The sequence below is a fragment of the Excalfactoria chinensis genome, chromosome 2 (assembly GCF_039878825.1).
Source record: "Excalfactoria chinensis isolate bCotChi1 chromosome 2, bCotChi1.hap2, whole genome shotgun sequence".
NCBI lineage: Eukaryota > Metazoa > Chordata > Aves > Galliformes > Phasianidae > Excalfactoria > Excalfactoria chinensis.
Window position 1 is genome coordinate 8,004,615 of NC_092826.1, and position 16,249 is coordinate 8,020,863.

Below are 16,249 nucleotides of genomic sequence, written 5' to 3' on the forward strand. Positions count from 1 at the left end.
GCATTTCCTCCCTAAAACTTTCCCAGTAGTAAAATGAAAAGCAAGCCAATAATGATTCAGCACTGTATATACTGTAAAGTAGTTTCATATTAAGCTGAACCATGCCTTCAGCTTCAAAATCTCCTGCCATTTGTGATGTTTGATAGGGAGTTCCCCATCTGAATGTATTGCTTTGAACCATTTCAAGTTACAAAGATAATACTAAAAAGGAGACATTGTGTATATAACTATTTTAAGTAAAGTCTATTCTATTAGTTATGAAAAGCCAACTATTATGTGTTTTCAAACATGGTATGACATTAGGCATCCTTCTTATGTTTTATTGTCTTGTATTTAAATAAATAATTATTAAATAAATAATTATTAAACGATCAAATTTCCCAACATCCAGTGTCTTTACCAAATATTCAATGAAGATGCAAATTATCATTTTTGAATTTACACAGAAGCTTAGTAATGTTTTCTTTTATTACACAGAATACTACAGTTTCGTCTTTATAAAAAAAAATTCAAGGAGACTTTGAGGCCTTATGATGTAAAGGATGTGATAGAGCAATACTCAGCAGGGCATCTTGATATGCTTTCCAGAATAAAGTATCTTCAGACAAGGTAAGAATTCTCTGGGAAGTGAGGAAAATGTAGGACTGTGCTGGAAAAAGTGTAGTTGGTCTGTATGTGTACAAGGCCAACCAAAGGCTGACTCTGTACAGCATAGCTGATCTATCAGAAAGCCTCTTCCCCAGAAAGTAAAGGTGAGTGAGCAGCTAGCTGGGGTAGATGCAGAAGAGAGCCCTGGATCACATGTAGAACGCAGTAATAAAAAAATTTTCTTGACTATTGGCTTACTTGATTATAGTGAAATTTCCCCTTCTCCCCTTCTTGCAGATGATCAGTAAAAGCTATAGTTGCACTATGCAGAGCTTTCCTTTCGGCTGGTTTATCTGTTGAACTGTGCACATTGAAACATCTAATACAAGTGCAAAAACACATTAGCACGTGAGGTTTTAAATCTCCTCAAAGTATAAATTGATATAAATGAAAATACTTTTTGAGCTCAGAAAGCTGAGGTGGGCTCATGATGTCAGAAATCTGTGTCTGCAGCATTGCCTACATGCCCTGTGCTGGAGGTCATTCCTCTAACTTAGACTGAGCTGTTGCAAGATTTTCAGCAGCAGGGGATCTCTCCCAGATGTTTAACCGATGGTATTTGCAGAGGTGCTGATGCAGTTATGCCTGTCTCACACTGTATTTGTGGCAGAGCTCTGTGGGGTAAAGATTCATCCCCGGTGAGCAAGAATCACGGCACAACCTCAGGTCCGTGGTGTTCAGCTCAGCAGTGTAAAGAGACACCAGTTGTGGAGGTCAAGTCACATGAGATTCCTCTCGTAGTTAATGGAGAGCTAGTCAATGTAAATAACTGTGTTTGTGACGCAGCTCATTCCTCCTTAAAACAGCTTTCGTCAGATGAATATTCCTTACTCTCCCCAAAACTTTCACCTCTGGGTTGATTAAATCTCCATTCACCATTTTCAGACAAAACTGGATGAGTACAGCTCTTTGTGTCTAAGAATTTGGCTTAGATGCCAAAGGAGTTTGATGGGGCATTGACTGATAGTCCAGCAGTACTTGAGTGCCTGGGAAACGTCTAGTTTGCATTTTCAAGTTTTGTCTCAAATTCTGTAAGCTCTATTTTCAAAGCTCATTTTTGAGTCTTTGCTACCGTGTACTGCAGAGATGCATAGTAGTTTCTGTCATGTTCTAAGCATTCTATGTTAGCATTTAGAGGTGGTCTTATGCAGTTGCACTTTTCTTTTTGTTTTTTTTCAGAGTAGATATGATTTTTACACCTGGACCTCCATCTACTCCCAAGCATAAGAAATCCCAAAAGGGAGGAGCTTTTTCTTACCCTTCACAACAGTCTCCCAGGTGAAATTATTCTTAGTACTTTGCACAGACCAAAACAAGAATATAATGTGCATTCATACCAAAAAGCATGCACTGTATTCATTCAGCTAGAACAGTGTTATATTAATGATACTAAGATATGTTCCTACAAGATACTTAAGTGTGAATGTTGTACCAGAACAAGACTAGCTTCCCTTACAGCAATGTATAATGGAAATCTAATCTTATTGGCTTGTTAATTGTCTGGTTCAGCTTCTCTGTGTTTTGTAAATGTGATTTTATATGAAATATGAACATAAAATTGCTGAAGTACTGAATTTTTAGCATTCAACGAGTGAGACTAGTTAAAAACTTTTTAAAAATTGCCAATAGTTTTAAGATAAGACAGCTATCTTAAAGTGAAAAAAAGTTTTGATATAATCCCCACCAAAAAGTCAAGCACAGAATTTCAACAATTCTGCTTTTAATTCAGTGATTAGAAGGAGTTACTGAAAATGAATTGCAAGAACAGGTTTCTGGGTGTGAAAGTTACTGCATACTATTGTATTGCAGCTGTCCTGGTAGCAATAATTCTGTAATAAATGACACTGTTTTTCTGTTATTTGCATCTATCAATCTGTCACTAAATACCCATGAAGAACCACACAAAACTGTCAACAATCTGTCCCCAAAGCTGTCACAGTTTCTCAGGACAAAAGTAATCTTACAGAAAATAAATTAACTTGGCTTTATCTGGTTTATCCCACACAGTAAAAAGTCTGAAAATAAGTAAATACAAAGACAGAGCCCTACATATATGGAAGAGGCAATGATCATTTGAGAAACAAAGCAGATTGAAATATTTGCATAAGCCCCATCTATGGGAACCCATCCTTTAAACACAATAATTGGAAAGGATCAGATCTTGATCTCTATCTTGATATTGAAAACAATACAATTTTAATCTCAAGATCAGGAGTTTGCTCTTTAGAAATCTGTTGGAATTGTATACAGTGATCTTTTTATCCTGTTTGTCCAATCTTTTCTTAAGTGAGGCACCAAGAAGGTATATTAATATACCACCAAAATCACATTTAAGTTTTCTTATATAAAATACTCACTGTGATGAAAAGAAAAATAGAATGCTAACAGAGATATTAATTCTTTATAGAAATGATCCGTACGTAGCCAAAGCATCTACAGCAGATACTGAAGACCAAAGTATGATGGGCAAATTTGTTAAAGTCGAACGACAGGTATGTAATTTCACAACCACGATGGAGAGAACAAGTTTATATGAATTCTGTGTGACTCTTTGTCTGACCTCTATGAAGATTTGTACTACTGAAGATCACGAGTCATACAGGTTTTGCACTAATGATCACAGAATCATGTGATTAGTTTTCTGTTAAATAATTTAATTACTTGGGAAATATGCATTTTGAGACCTGTTGAATGAATATAATTGTGTGTGGTAGCAGACCATAACAATAAGTTTTAGGTGGGACATTTTCACACTTTTAAACTCCAATCTACCTGTGGTGTTTTACCACGAGTACACCTGAGGATTTGGCACTTAAAAGGATTACTTACACAGGTATTTTGAGCCCTCGTTATGCATTCTAGCCTCTTGCTTAATGACACTCTTATTTTTAAAATAATTAAGATGGAGCCAATTGTCACTGACTCATGTCAGTTACTATCATGGAATGTAAACTGTCAGGCACAGCATACTATCAAAGACAATTAGCACTGGAATGTAACCCTGATGTTGTGGGACTGTTAATAGTAGATTTGTATGCAAAGGTAACTTTATCTGTCACACTTTGGTAATACCTTTTTACTGAATGCTATCAAGACTTTGGTCATAATGCTGTAAACTGTCATTGAATAGAGGATTGACAAATATGCAGCAATGCTAAAAAAATATTCGACACAATTCATAGTGACTGATCTTAATTTGAGTCAATTAGTGGATGAACTGGCATCCACTGCAGTCCAGCTTCCACGGGGAAGTAATGATTATCTTATGGTTGCCTTCATGACCAATAAAGATGGCAACACAGCAGGGGACAGTGCACCAATGGAAGCACTGACTGTTTCATTGAACAACTGACTTGAAATGATATGATAAAACTGGTATTTTTCAGGTAAATGACATGGGGAAGAAACTGGATTTTCTTGTTGATATGCATATGCATCATATGGAACAGTTGCAAATACAAGTTGCCGAGATAAGTCCATTGAAAGAAAATGCTTCCCCTGCAAAGGAAAAGAGAGAAGAAAACAAGTATTCTGAATTAAAAACAATAATCTACAAATACACTGATCAGTGTACTCATGAAACTCCTTACAACTTCCAGCAAGTTCCAGTCAACAAAGTCAGTCCTTATGGTTTCTCAGCACATGGTCACACGACTCATTCACAGCCTTTATCAACAGGCGGGCAAAACTCTGGCAAACTGCAAGCCACACCTTCCTCAGCTTCATATGCAGAAAGGCCAACAGTTCTGCCTATATTTACATTAATGGACTCCCAGGTCAGCTACCATTCCCAAGGAGACCTGCAAAGCCCTTACTCAGATAAAGTGTCTCCAAGGCAGAGAAGGAGTTTGACAAGAGACAGTGATACCCCATTGTCCCTTCTCTCTGTCAACCATGAAGAACTTGAGCGCTCTCCAAGTGGCTTCAGTATCTCCCAAGACAGAGATGATTTCCCATTTGGCCCCAATGGGGGATCTGCTTGGATGAGAGAGAAACGCTACCTAGCAGAGGGGGAAACAGACACAGACACCGACCCTTTTACACCAAGTGGCTCCATGCCTTTGTCTTCAACAGGGGATGGGATTTCAGATTCAATATGGACCCCTTCAAATAAGCCAGTTTAAAAGTGCGTGGGGGGGTAGTCACTGGCTGACTTCTCCGTGTAATGTAAGCATACTTTGTATATCTCACTTACTCTGCACCCAAAGCTTACTAGTCAAAACACCAATGGCTGCATAAGATGCATGTGATATTAGTGGTAGTCATTCTGCACCATTTCATACAATTTACTAATGCAGTTTTTTTCATGCTACCAAAACTAAGGAACTTAGTTTTGAGCATGGTTTGCATGACTTTACCCTATATAAATGCTACAGCTGATTTCTTCTATGATACATATCTATCTGATATTCTTCAGTACAACCAACAATGGTGGATTGGAAACAGCCAAGATATGGTCCTTGCTACACTTTGTAAACAGAGCAGCAAAGTCAAATTAGTTTCAGGAGCACTGTCCTTTCGTGGAAATAAAAAATCTGAATCCATTATCTAATCTAAGTAAATCGATCTCTATCCCACCTAGCCAAAATCATTCTTCAATTCAAGCAGGGAAAAAGCTGTCAAAGTAAATTACCTTACTGAAACAGTTTTGTAAACTAAATGTTACTCATGTGATCTGTTATATAACTACCTATGAAATACAATGCTAAATTGAAATTAGGGGCAGAATTAAAAACGGTGAAAGCCACCTACTAAGATGAGTTTGGGATATTTAATTACTGCATAAATTCTTCAAACTACTTTGAAAATTACCGCTAGCGATCATAAAATTGCTGGAAATACGATTACAATCCTATTTTGTAGAAAAACTTTTGCTAAGTTTATTTGTTTCTTACAGGGCCAAGGTTTCTCTGTACAAAAATAAGAAGAAAAAAATGTTGTTCACTGCAGAGCTCAGGTTTCTACTCTCCACTCTTTTACTGAGTTATACAGTAATAAGTTCCATAATATGAATGTTCTTCAGTTTCCCTGTATGTTAATTGGGCACTGTAGTTACATAAATACAGGTTGTGTGGCTCAGTTCACTGTTATCTGTGAAGTGCTTTAAGCTTCTCAGATCTGCAGAGTAACACTTTTCTGTTCCCCGGGAGCTCCACAGTGCAGCAAGATGCATGTTTAGCATACAGTTTCCTTTTAAAATGGACAGCTGCAAATCCATGTATGGAAATCATATCTAATTTTAATGTACAAATAAATAAATACCATTATTTTGTCATGTCCCTGAGCAACAGAGGTATAAGTTTACTCCTTAGGCCTCATACAAACAATTTCTGTGCAAATTGGAAACTGTGTTAAGGGAGAACAGGAAAACAATACAATCCACTGGACACAGGGCAGAAATGAATCTGAGATCTCACCACCACAGTGCAAATGCAGTTTCTATACAGGTAGTGAAACACAGCCTATCCAAATATCCTATGCAGAATCTCAGTCCAAATGTCCATGAAATAGCATCCATTTGATGTCAATTTCAATTGCTATGCACTCTTTACAGCAGGTGGAAAACTAATCTGTACAGTCAGTGAGCACAGGGTAAAGGAACCAAAGCTTGCACCTCTTTATGATGAAATTAATTGCACCTTCATCAATTATGTTCAATGACCAACTTTCTACTGACTTCAAAGTGAGCAGAAGGTGATTTGCTGTGATGTAAGCATGTCACGGACATCCACATTCAGTGAGTAAAGATCTCACCTCCATCCCATCATCCAAGGTGCAGCTTCTTTCTTAGCTCCTGTCCACCTCCTGTTAAGAAGGACTTCTGCCTCTCCAGACAGCTAATGTCTCTACCACCAATGAAAGCATAAGGATATAACTAGGGAGGATGCTAGAAAGTGAATCTTCTGTCACGGCTGTACTGCTAAGCATTGCTGGCACATGCAATTAGAGGACAAGAAGACATACAGGTATTCCGACGTATGTCTGTAACTGGAAATTGCACACGCCTGGATGGAGTGTACTTCAGTGGAGGATACCTTGTTAGGTTTTGCCCACTTTGTCAGCAACTTTATTTTTGTTGATTCTTCAGTGTTGTTGACATCTCATGATAATCATTCCATCTGGGGAACTTCTGTTCTGGTCCAGACATAGGCACTGTCTTCATCTTCACTGTTTATTTAAGAGCTACCTAAAAAAATAGGATCTTCTTACTCTAATATTTCATCTGCTTTATCAGCTAAAATCATAACAGCCTTCTTGGCCAGAACTTCAGGGAGAAGACATTCTTGTAATAACTTATGTATATAAATCACACCAATGACAGCCTTTGAAGACTGAGCTGAGCTGAGGCCAATAATGAGGTACAATTTTAGTAGTTACTTATTTCATAAAGTAGCTGTTCATCTGAAAGACAGTCTCTGTTTGTTGCACTTTCATGGCTAAAATCAATGAGAAAAAAAACTAGCTGCGAAATTGTAATTCATTGTAATTTGGCACATTGAGAAAGATTATTTGACTGTCAATGATTTTTGGAAACACCTATATTGTACCAACTGCTGGCTTTTCAATACAATAGTATTTATCAGTGAATGTTATGTAGTTATGCAGAAATATGCTGTTACATACCTCTCTGCCCAATTCACCTCCAATTGTTCAATTAGGTTTCTAATCTCTCTCATGCCAGGTCATGCAAAGGTAATCTTTTCTCAGGATTAAGTCTGTCTGAAAACCCACAAATCAACTCATTGTAAAGATATATTCATTTCAAGAGAGAATCCAAGCAATGACAGATACTTGGATCTGTCTTATCTGTATACTAACATGTAGCCCTGGGGAAGGCAGGATTTGGGCTGTGCTACATTCTGTATGCATAGCAGCTGAACTACCTTCAAGTTAGCATTTGCTGTGTGTTGTAAGCACCAGTTTACCATACCTAGGTTAAAAACACAGGGTAAGGTGTCTGTAATTGCATCATGAAATATTTAATGACATGTTAAGTTGCCAGTTAAGGCCTTTTAAAAGGTGCTAATGGCAAGTTCAGCAATGCCCTGTGCAGCAGACATCTCTGAATTCTCTAGAAGAGGTGCCGGGGGAGAGCCAAGGAAGGTCTGACAAACTTACTGGTTTTTAACCAGTAAATTAATTGCCATTGAAATCAGCCACTGGTCACTTCAGAAGGGCGTTCTGTACAGCAGCTCTGTACTCCTGCATCATCCGGATTACAGATAGGATGAACACTCATTCTGCTCTTGGCATTGACAACATAATTGTGTCCAGATGTAACCAACAAGGTTAAACCTGGTGATCATCTCGGATCTGGGATGTGCACGAGAGCTTCATCAGACTGCACCTGAGTTTGAGTCCAGAAAGTGCATCAACCAATTTGTGTGTATACCATGCACAATGGGCACTGCATAATATAGCACCTCTGATGTAGGCCCTGCCCACATATCAGGGCCTGTATTTCAAAGTAGGTTTACCACAAAAACAACCTGATACATTCACAATTTCAGATGAGAGTGGCCTCTGAGTTAATGTTGCTTTTCATATTAGGAGTGAATGCGAATGAATAACTGAGATTTATTCTATCTTTCATTACGATGTGACATTTCAGTTTAACAGACAGTAGTTTTCTTAGACTCATATCTTTCCATCATCTTTCCATATAGTTAGCATTAAAGACTATTTATGTACCAGAATCTGCTCTTTGCTGACTCTAATTTCCTACAAGTAATCAAGAATCCATTCCAGGCCTTGAAATGTTTTTCTTAGTTAAGAAGCGTGGGATTTTCCTCTGCTCACCTTGAAGTCACTGAGAAACGTGCTCAAACTGATGCACTGGGTCAGCATGAGGTCCTAATCTGCCATTATTTATCAATTTCTTTGTGAAAACACTGATTGGGAAAAATTGGGTTTTTTAGCTATGTTTTTACACTGATTTTTTGTCACTATAAATAAAGATTATCTGTAAGTTTTTGAAAAGTACATATGTTTATATCGAGTACCTCTTTTTGTTGTATTATCATCAATCTTCCTCAGTTTAGATTCAGACCAAGAACACTTAATTACTGCAGAAATGAATGCCTAGTCTAAGTACACAGTTGTAGAAGTATTTTATGCTCCATTTAGGATGTAAGTACTTTCAGAATAAAAGGTAATGGTTGCTGTCCTTGGCTTTTCCCTGCACTGGATTAATTGGTTTGGCTCCTGTGGAAATATATAGGAATTAAGCACATGGAGAGATCGATAGAATCTGTCCCTAAACTGACTTTGGATATGTTTGTTCTGTTCTTATTTCTAACTTTGCTGCATTGTTACATTTCAGAGTGGAAACAGTCTGATATTTTTCTGCTTCAAATTGTGGCCCAGAAAGGCTTCAAAGTAATGCGCACTTAACCACACTTAACAGGGCTGACCTTCAGGCAAGCATCACAATCCAATCAGTTTGCAGGATCAGAGCCTAAAGTGATCAGAAAATGCAGGTTAGGGAGCAAATTCAGCTCTGATGGGGGCCCAGGCATTTCAGGAGCTGGATTTCTCCCACTCGGAACAAAACATGTAAGAAAGAGCTGGATCTTAATTCCTTGCACCCCACAGCCTCCTCCATTAAGCCCGTGGTGCGAAGACCTAAATTGTCTGCAGTGCCACATGAATTTGGAATGGTACCACTTTTTGAGAAACTCAACTGGGTGTTGCCTTTCAAAGACCGTTTTCAGAGGTGCAGGAGGAGAAAGGGGCCATTTTCAAGTGTCTGCAGCCAGGCACTATGAGAATTAAGACCCTGGATATCACTGTAGCTTATGATTATTTAGGCTGTAAGATCTGATCCTTCCCAATTTGGCTTTTAGTAGCTTCTGTCTGAAGTGAAGTGCAGCAAAATCCTGGAAGCGGGATCCTATCTCCATCCTGAGAATATGCTGAGACTGAAGGTTACATAGCCAACTGCATCTTGTTTTCTAGTTATGGCATCTTATTATTACTAGTATTTGTGCCTTGCTCACTGAAATTTTCTCCATGCTACAAAGATGCTTTTCAGATTCTGGCTGACAAGGGAACACAACTTTTATACAAGTGGCCTTTAGTGCTCTTTATAATATTATTTATTGTAATTTTTAAACTGTATGTGTAATTTATATTCTGGCACTGTCCAATATTTGAACAACTTTAATATGTTTATTTCAATATATTATGCAAACAATACTTCTTAACTGATTTTTTATGTTCCGTCTTTAAAAACTGCACCACTTATTAATAAATAGAAATTTCAATTACGATGTGGAGTATTTTTTTTTTCTTTCACTTAAAACACCCATTCAGTGACCACTGTCAAACATTCAGTGAGATAAGACTTTGACATAAGACCTTCCATGCACAACTGCCTGGAAAAGCAAAAAATATGTTTTGTTTTGTTTCTACACTTAGAAACTTAGTGTTAAAATACACTGCACAGCAGATCACATTATTTGTGACTTCTTTGATTTAGTGGCCATGCTTATTGTATGCATTTGTTCATAAATCCGTGGGAAAATGAAAACTATGGAAAATGCATTCCAATTAAAAGCATTGATCTGCTAAAACAGAATGAAATTGCACACAAAATACACAGAGAATGTAGTAATGGTACAGTGCTGCTCTATGTATGCTGGGCAGGGAATTTAATGGCTGGGCACAGCATTGGGTAGGCAGTTCACTCTCCTGAACTCTGTCCCTGTTCTTGTTGCTGCACTTCTATGTGTTCTTGGCTTCGTACTCATGTTACAGTTCAATGTGCAGTTGAAGATGCAAGTTTTTTTTTGTTGTTGTTGTTCAACTCCTTTTGCAATGAGTGGAGGGAAAACAGTGTTTTCCAGTGCACGGCTTAGTCCATCCTGTGACAAATGATCCTGATTCCCTCTTTCAGATGTGGTATCTTTCTTAGCTACAGAGTTCAAAATGACCAGCTAGACAACACATATATTTCAGATAGCTAAAAGAGGTGAGATGATTTACATCCTGTCAGGATAGTGAGAGGGCCAAAGGGTAAATGTCCTGAAGAAGACAGAGCACATGACACAACAAAAGCGCTGGGGCTGTTCAGGCTGGAGAAGAGAAGGCTCCAGGGAGACTGGATCACAACCACTCAGTATCTAAAGGAGGCTATAAGAAAGAAGGGGACAGACATTTTAGCAGGGTTTGTTGTGATGGGAAAAGGGGAAATGGGTTCAAACTAAAAGAGGAGAGACTGAGGTTGGCTATAAGAAAGTAGGGTTTTTTTATGATAAGAGCAGTGAACCACTGAAACAGGTTGCCTAGAGAGGTGGTAGATGTCCCTGGAGACAGTCAAGGTTAGGCTGGATAGGGCTGTGAGCTGTAGGTGCCCTGTTCACCGCAGGGGGGTTGGATCAGATGACCTTTAAGGATCCCTTCCAAATCAAATGATTTTATGATTCTGTGAACGTAACCTTTTTCCAGAAATGCGACTAGACTCATTGGGAGAATTTTAAGTTTCTTCAGCATCATGGTTTTCAACAAGTTATGCTTAAAAATTGAAATGCAACCTAAAAATATTTCTTTAATTTTTGTGGTATGTAAAACTTTAATTCCATTTCTTATCTGACTTCTATATCCCTGTAAACTGGGTAAAACTCATAAAATTCTGGAATACCACAGCATCCAACTGTTTCTGTTTTATTTTGTTGAGTTTTTTTGGTTTGTTTGTATTTAAAAAAGACTAAATAGGATCAGTGCAGATCTCTTATGGACAAGCTCTATCAAATTGTCTGAAAATTCATCAGTTTTGCTGTTGCTGTTGTAGTTTTGTTGTTTTTTTAATGAACCTACTAAAGGTGTTGTGAATCTCTTCAGTTATCCACAATGAAAAAGTAAAAGATTAATCTTTTCTTTATTCTATGCATTTCTCTCAAGGCAAATACAAAGGTATTTCATGTGTATTCACGTTCCTTTATAGCCAGTACTGCCATGCATTAATATTACTTAGCAATGAAGGATTCAGTTTGAACTGAATGAAGGAGAATTTTTTCTGCAAAACAAAACAGCAACAGTAATGACATTTAAATGGGTACTTCATGGATTTAAAAGGAGCACCACTCATCTTTTATTCACCTGAGAAAATACACTGCAATAAAATTTCCCCTTGGAAGTCACCCAAATGCTCAAGCTTGCCAAATTACTGGATTTTGCTTAGACCTTAGAACTGATTTTCTATAAAATGAATTCTTAAATGGGAACAAGATATGATATCCATCTTCTGACAGAGCCCTGTTTATATCCAGAGAGCTTCTGAAGTCTCTGAATAGATATACATTGCAATGCTGTGATTATGTATAATTGTCTTATGGTTGGGCATAGTGAGGCCAAGACTCCTTAAAGATTTAGAAAGGGTAAGTACTGATTAATCCAGTACAGTCCAGGTAATGGTGTCAGTAATGGTGGTTTCTCCACTTCTCCAAGCGTGTCCTGCTCTGAGTACATCCCTCCCTTTCTTCTCAGGTACACCTACCAAGGAGCTTATATTACAGCACTCTTTCCACAGACTTGAAAATGAGCTCATTACAAAATGGCTCTTGGGTGACACTGAGCATCCTACTGGATCACAGAGAAGGGGTCTTGGCAACCCAGTCTCATGGCACTGATCAGCAAGAGCGTTAGACTGCCATTGATGAAGTTGCTCTCCAGTAAGATTTTCAGACAGATGACCCTGGTAGCTGGTAGTCTACTGGGATCAGGACAGCTCCACAGCTTCTCTCCTCTTCCTTCAGTAATACGCTGCTTGTTAGCAGAGCGTAGATGCTTACAAAACAATAAAGCAATGTAAGATGTGCTGTGCATATTTTGGCAGGTTTGCAGGGACCAGCTGTGTGTCTGACACATATTATATAAGAAATAACAACACGGGGTAAATGATTAAATCTATTCTAAGTTAAGTCCAGGACTGCTGTAAATTCTCTGTATCTAAACAATGCCTTAGGCGTCTAGAGGCTTACAAATGCAAAGTGCTCACTGTGTTCTTTGGAAGCCCCAGAGGAGCTGTGCAAGGTACTGTGTGGGTCGTTAACAATCTCATGGGATATATACACCCTGCAAAGAAAGAAAGCAAAACAATCAGTGCCCACCAGAAATCAACTGCTTTGAGATTCAGTATATTCCCTTTAGCTCCCATTTTTCTTTATGAACTGGAGCTGTGAATTTCGTGCAACAGTGATTGTGCTCACTGCTTTTCTGGAGAAACATTTATGCTGGAAAATTTGCTTTGCAGAAAAATGACTGCAATATCTTTGTTCTTTTCATGACTATGCAATGAGTGTATCTCAGTAAATAAGTTTTGCTGTATTCACTCAAGCAGCTCATCTGCCTCTGCTTTGTTCTTTTCTTGTCACAACAAGTCAGTGACTTTGATGAAGAACAGAGCTCCTAGGTTCCTATTAATTCTTCTTCCATGAGGCAAGTGATAGCTGTCTGCAGCTGATGCAATTCTGGGTATCCCTGGTGCAGGTAAACCTTGGATTTCTTAACAAAGTCAATCTCAGACACTTTAAATAAAAGTGTTAGCTACTTTAAACATAAGTATATAAAACATTTTTTACTAGAATAATTCAAGTTGAATGACTGCAGAGTTTAATGGTCATTATTTTCAGGGGTTTTTGAGGTGCTGGTAACAATTATAGCAAAACCTCAATGAAAAACATTAAATAAATGATGTTGCAAAGAACAGAATTCACTTGCAATCCTAAATAAATTAAATGGGAAAGGTGTTTTAGTGACAGGACTAAACAAGATGAAGAGAAATTTTGTAGAGCTTTGTTTAAAAAAAAAAAAAACAAAAAACAACAAAACAACACCTTAATAAAGAAGGTGCATCACCTCCACACTGTATTCTCAGCCCACGGGGAGATAAAGCACCAACACTCAGCTTTCTCCCTCCTTCCCAACCTTCTCGGTTACAGGTAAATCACAGGCTTTATTCAAGGCATTTATTTAACCTGTGTTAGTGGGAGACTTCTCCTTCATAGCCTTCAGTAAATGAATGCATTTACATGACAACTGCCATGAATGATGTATCTATACTGTATTGCTAAGAACACAGTAAAAATGACTTATTTTCTCATTGTGGTTTTTGAGATTCTAGCTATGCACTCAGTTGTGTCACACAAAGAGACAATGGAGAAAGAAGGCATGTAAAGTCTATACTCCTGAGAAAGCTGCTTGCTCCAAGTGATGCTCCGAGTGAGAATGCAGCATTGTCTTGAAGAGTCTATGCTGGGGTGAACAATGTCCCTGCTCAGACACCTGAGCATTGCTCTGCAGCTGAGCAAAGTTAAAATTACAGGGTCCCAGGGTAAAACACAGCATGAGGTACAACCTGTTGAAAGTCAAATTATCCTCATAGCCAAACATCAAACGGTTGGAACATATCCCAGTGCACACATTTTCTTGGCTATACCTGTTTTTGTCAGCTGTTACAGAGACGACTTTCATTCCAGTCTTGTTAATGAGATATTGAGCAACTGGTAATTAAGTCAGTACAAGCAAGGTGAGTCTAGTCAATGAAAAAAGGTTTCCAAATTCCTTATTTAGTCATGATTCACGTAAAAAAGAATCAGAAAATTCTAGACAGAACATCCCACTGGTTACAATACATTACATATTTTCATGTACTATAAGAATCATAGTTCATTGAGGTTGGAAAAGACCTCTATCTAGCCCAACCATCAACCCATCACCACCAGCCAATTAAACCACCTCCCTCAGTGCCACATTTACCTTTTTCTTGAGCACCTCCAGAGATGGTGACTCCACTGTCACCCTGAGAAGCCTATTCCAATACTTCTTTCTCAGAAGAAATTTTTCCTAATATCCAACCTGAACCTCCCCTGGCACAAATTAAGGTCAAATTGAAAGGCAAAGTGCAAGAAGATAAAGGTAAGACTGAGCATGGGTGTGTGTGCACCTGTCAGCTTGTTTTCTTCCTTTTTATTTTCTACAGTTAATACACACATCAGGTATCTTCGCAATTCTCTGAGCAACACCTCCTGTTAAATTGCTACCCCAAGTATGATAAAGCTTTTTCAAAGGGTCTTCACCTGGCCAACCTGTCCCTTTCTCAGGTGACACTGGCCTACTTGCAGTAAAACAAGCTGCCCCTTTAAAAGGGGGGAAAAAAAACAACCATCCTTCTACTTTGCAGTTCAAGTTAGTGCTGCCAAAAGGATCTTCCAGCCCTGACCTGGCTTGCTACAGTGTCATTCCATGAGGGATTCAACGGGCACTTTGTTTGCTTATGATTGTGTTACCTTCAGTTGGTCCTTCTGGGATTAGGATGACAATTTTTACAAGATTTTAAAGCAAGATTATCAAGCCTGTCTACTCCAAGTCTTTCACTACGTGATTATTAAGACCTGGCGATAGCCTCCTCTTTTATATAGGCTCTGAAGATAATCATCTTTGTCAAGATAAAGCAGGTAAGTCGATATCAGCTATTCCAAATCTCAGTAGTTTCAAATGTGTTTGGAAGGAATCATATTGTCTGTGCTACTATTGTTGAGTGAGAACATAAAAAATGAAATGTTTTGGTGGTGAGACTGAAGAAAAGTAACAAAGTAAATAATCAAGGAATTTCCCTTTTTTAAACAACAACAATTCTTTGGCCTCTTAAATTCCATTTTGCTCTGTTTAATGTGAAGGTACAGGATAACTACTTGATATCTGTTTGCGTTCCGCTTGTACGGAGAAAAAAACAACAAAACAATTCTAACTTCATGATTGCCTACTGCATTAAAACGGGTTCAAATGAAGCATGGCTCGTAATCACGTTGTTTTAAAATTAATCTAGAATAGCACAGAAAAAGTTAATCTAGAATACCATAGAAGCATTTAATGAGAGGTTTTAATGAGTACATAAGTGGAATCTGAACTGGATTAAACTTCCTAGTTCAGCAGTCCAGAGAACTATATGGATCAACAATCCTGAGTAAAATGTATTCTAGTATGTTCAGTTTAAAATCAACACAAGAGGTGGATTACTGCATGCGGTAGAGGTTAAGGAGAATTTGTAGCTAAAGGCCTGACCTGCAACCTGTATCAGATAAATGTTTGAAATGTAAACATTAATTGAAAGTCAGTTGATGGGATTGTTCTATTTGCTCGTGGTTGCTTGACACCTGCTCCTTCAACACCTGTGAATTTTGCTATCATTTGAAGTGGATCTTGTTATTGATTTTGAACTGGAGTATGGGAAAGGTTTCCTATTTATGATCCAGAATGCATTTCAGTCATCACAGTAGTGTCGCTTGTAGTGGCAAACATAAAAGATACAGCTACAAAGCAATAAAGTCCTATCCTGATAGACTAAAAATTGGAAATCAGATAAGCACAGCAGCACAAACATGGCATAACTCATGAGAGCTAATATTACTATTAAGCACAGCACTGGGAGATAAGATGGCTCAGGCAGAAGTTCCTGGTGTATTTCTCACAGATGCATTTAAAATTTAATTGGACAGCACAAATATGTTAATGCTTGAAAAGATCTTGGAAAGCGGTGAAAATCTAATGCTTCAGATTTAAACCAGTCTTCAGCAGTTGAGAAGTAGTGGCAGTCTTCAAA

General features: G+C 38.1%; 1 protein-coding gene across 4 annotated transcripts in view; it reads left to right on the forward strand.

The window, feature by feature from the left end:
• Positions 1-9,917, forward strand: part of KCNQ3 (potassium voltage-gated channel subfamily Q member 3) — a 187,975-nt gene extending 178,058 nt beyond the window's left edge. Inside the window, exons 12-15 of one of the 4 annotated variants that reach the window (XR_011902782.1) lie at positions 478-609; positions 1,833-1,926; positions 3,056-3,140; positions 4,035-9,917. Coding sequence is in view for 2 of the 4 variants with exons in the window: in XM_072327943.1 (XP_072184044.1) it covers positions 478-609; positions 1,828-1,926; positions 3,056-3,140; positions 4,035-4,772 (1,054 nt within the window). In the remaining 2 variants the exon portion in view is untranslated. Of the gene's footprint in view, positions 1-477; positions 610-1,827; positions 1,927-3,055; positions 3,144-4,034 lie in introns of those variants that run through there. The other 3 variants (XM_072327943.1, XM_072327942.1, XR_011902781.1) reach the window with 3 other exon arrangements.
• The last annotated feature ends 6,332 nt before the right edge of the window (positions 9,918-16,249 follow it).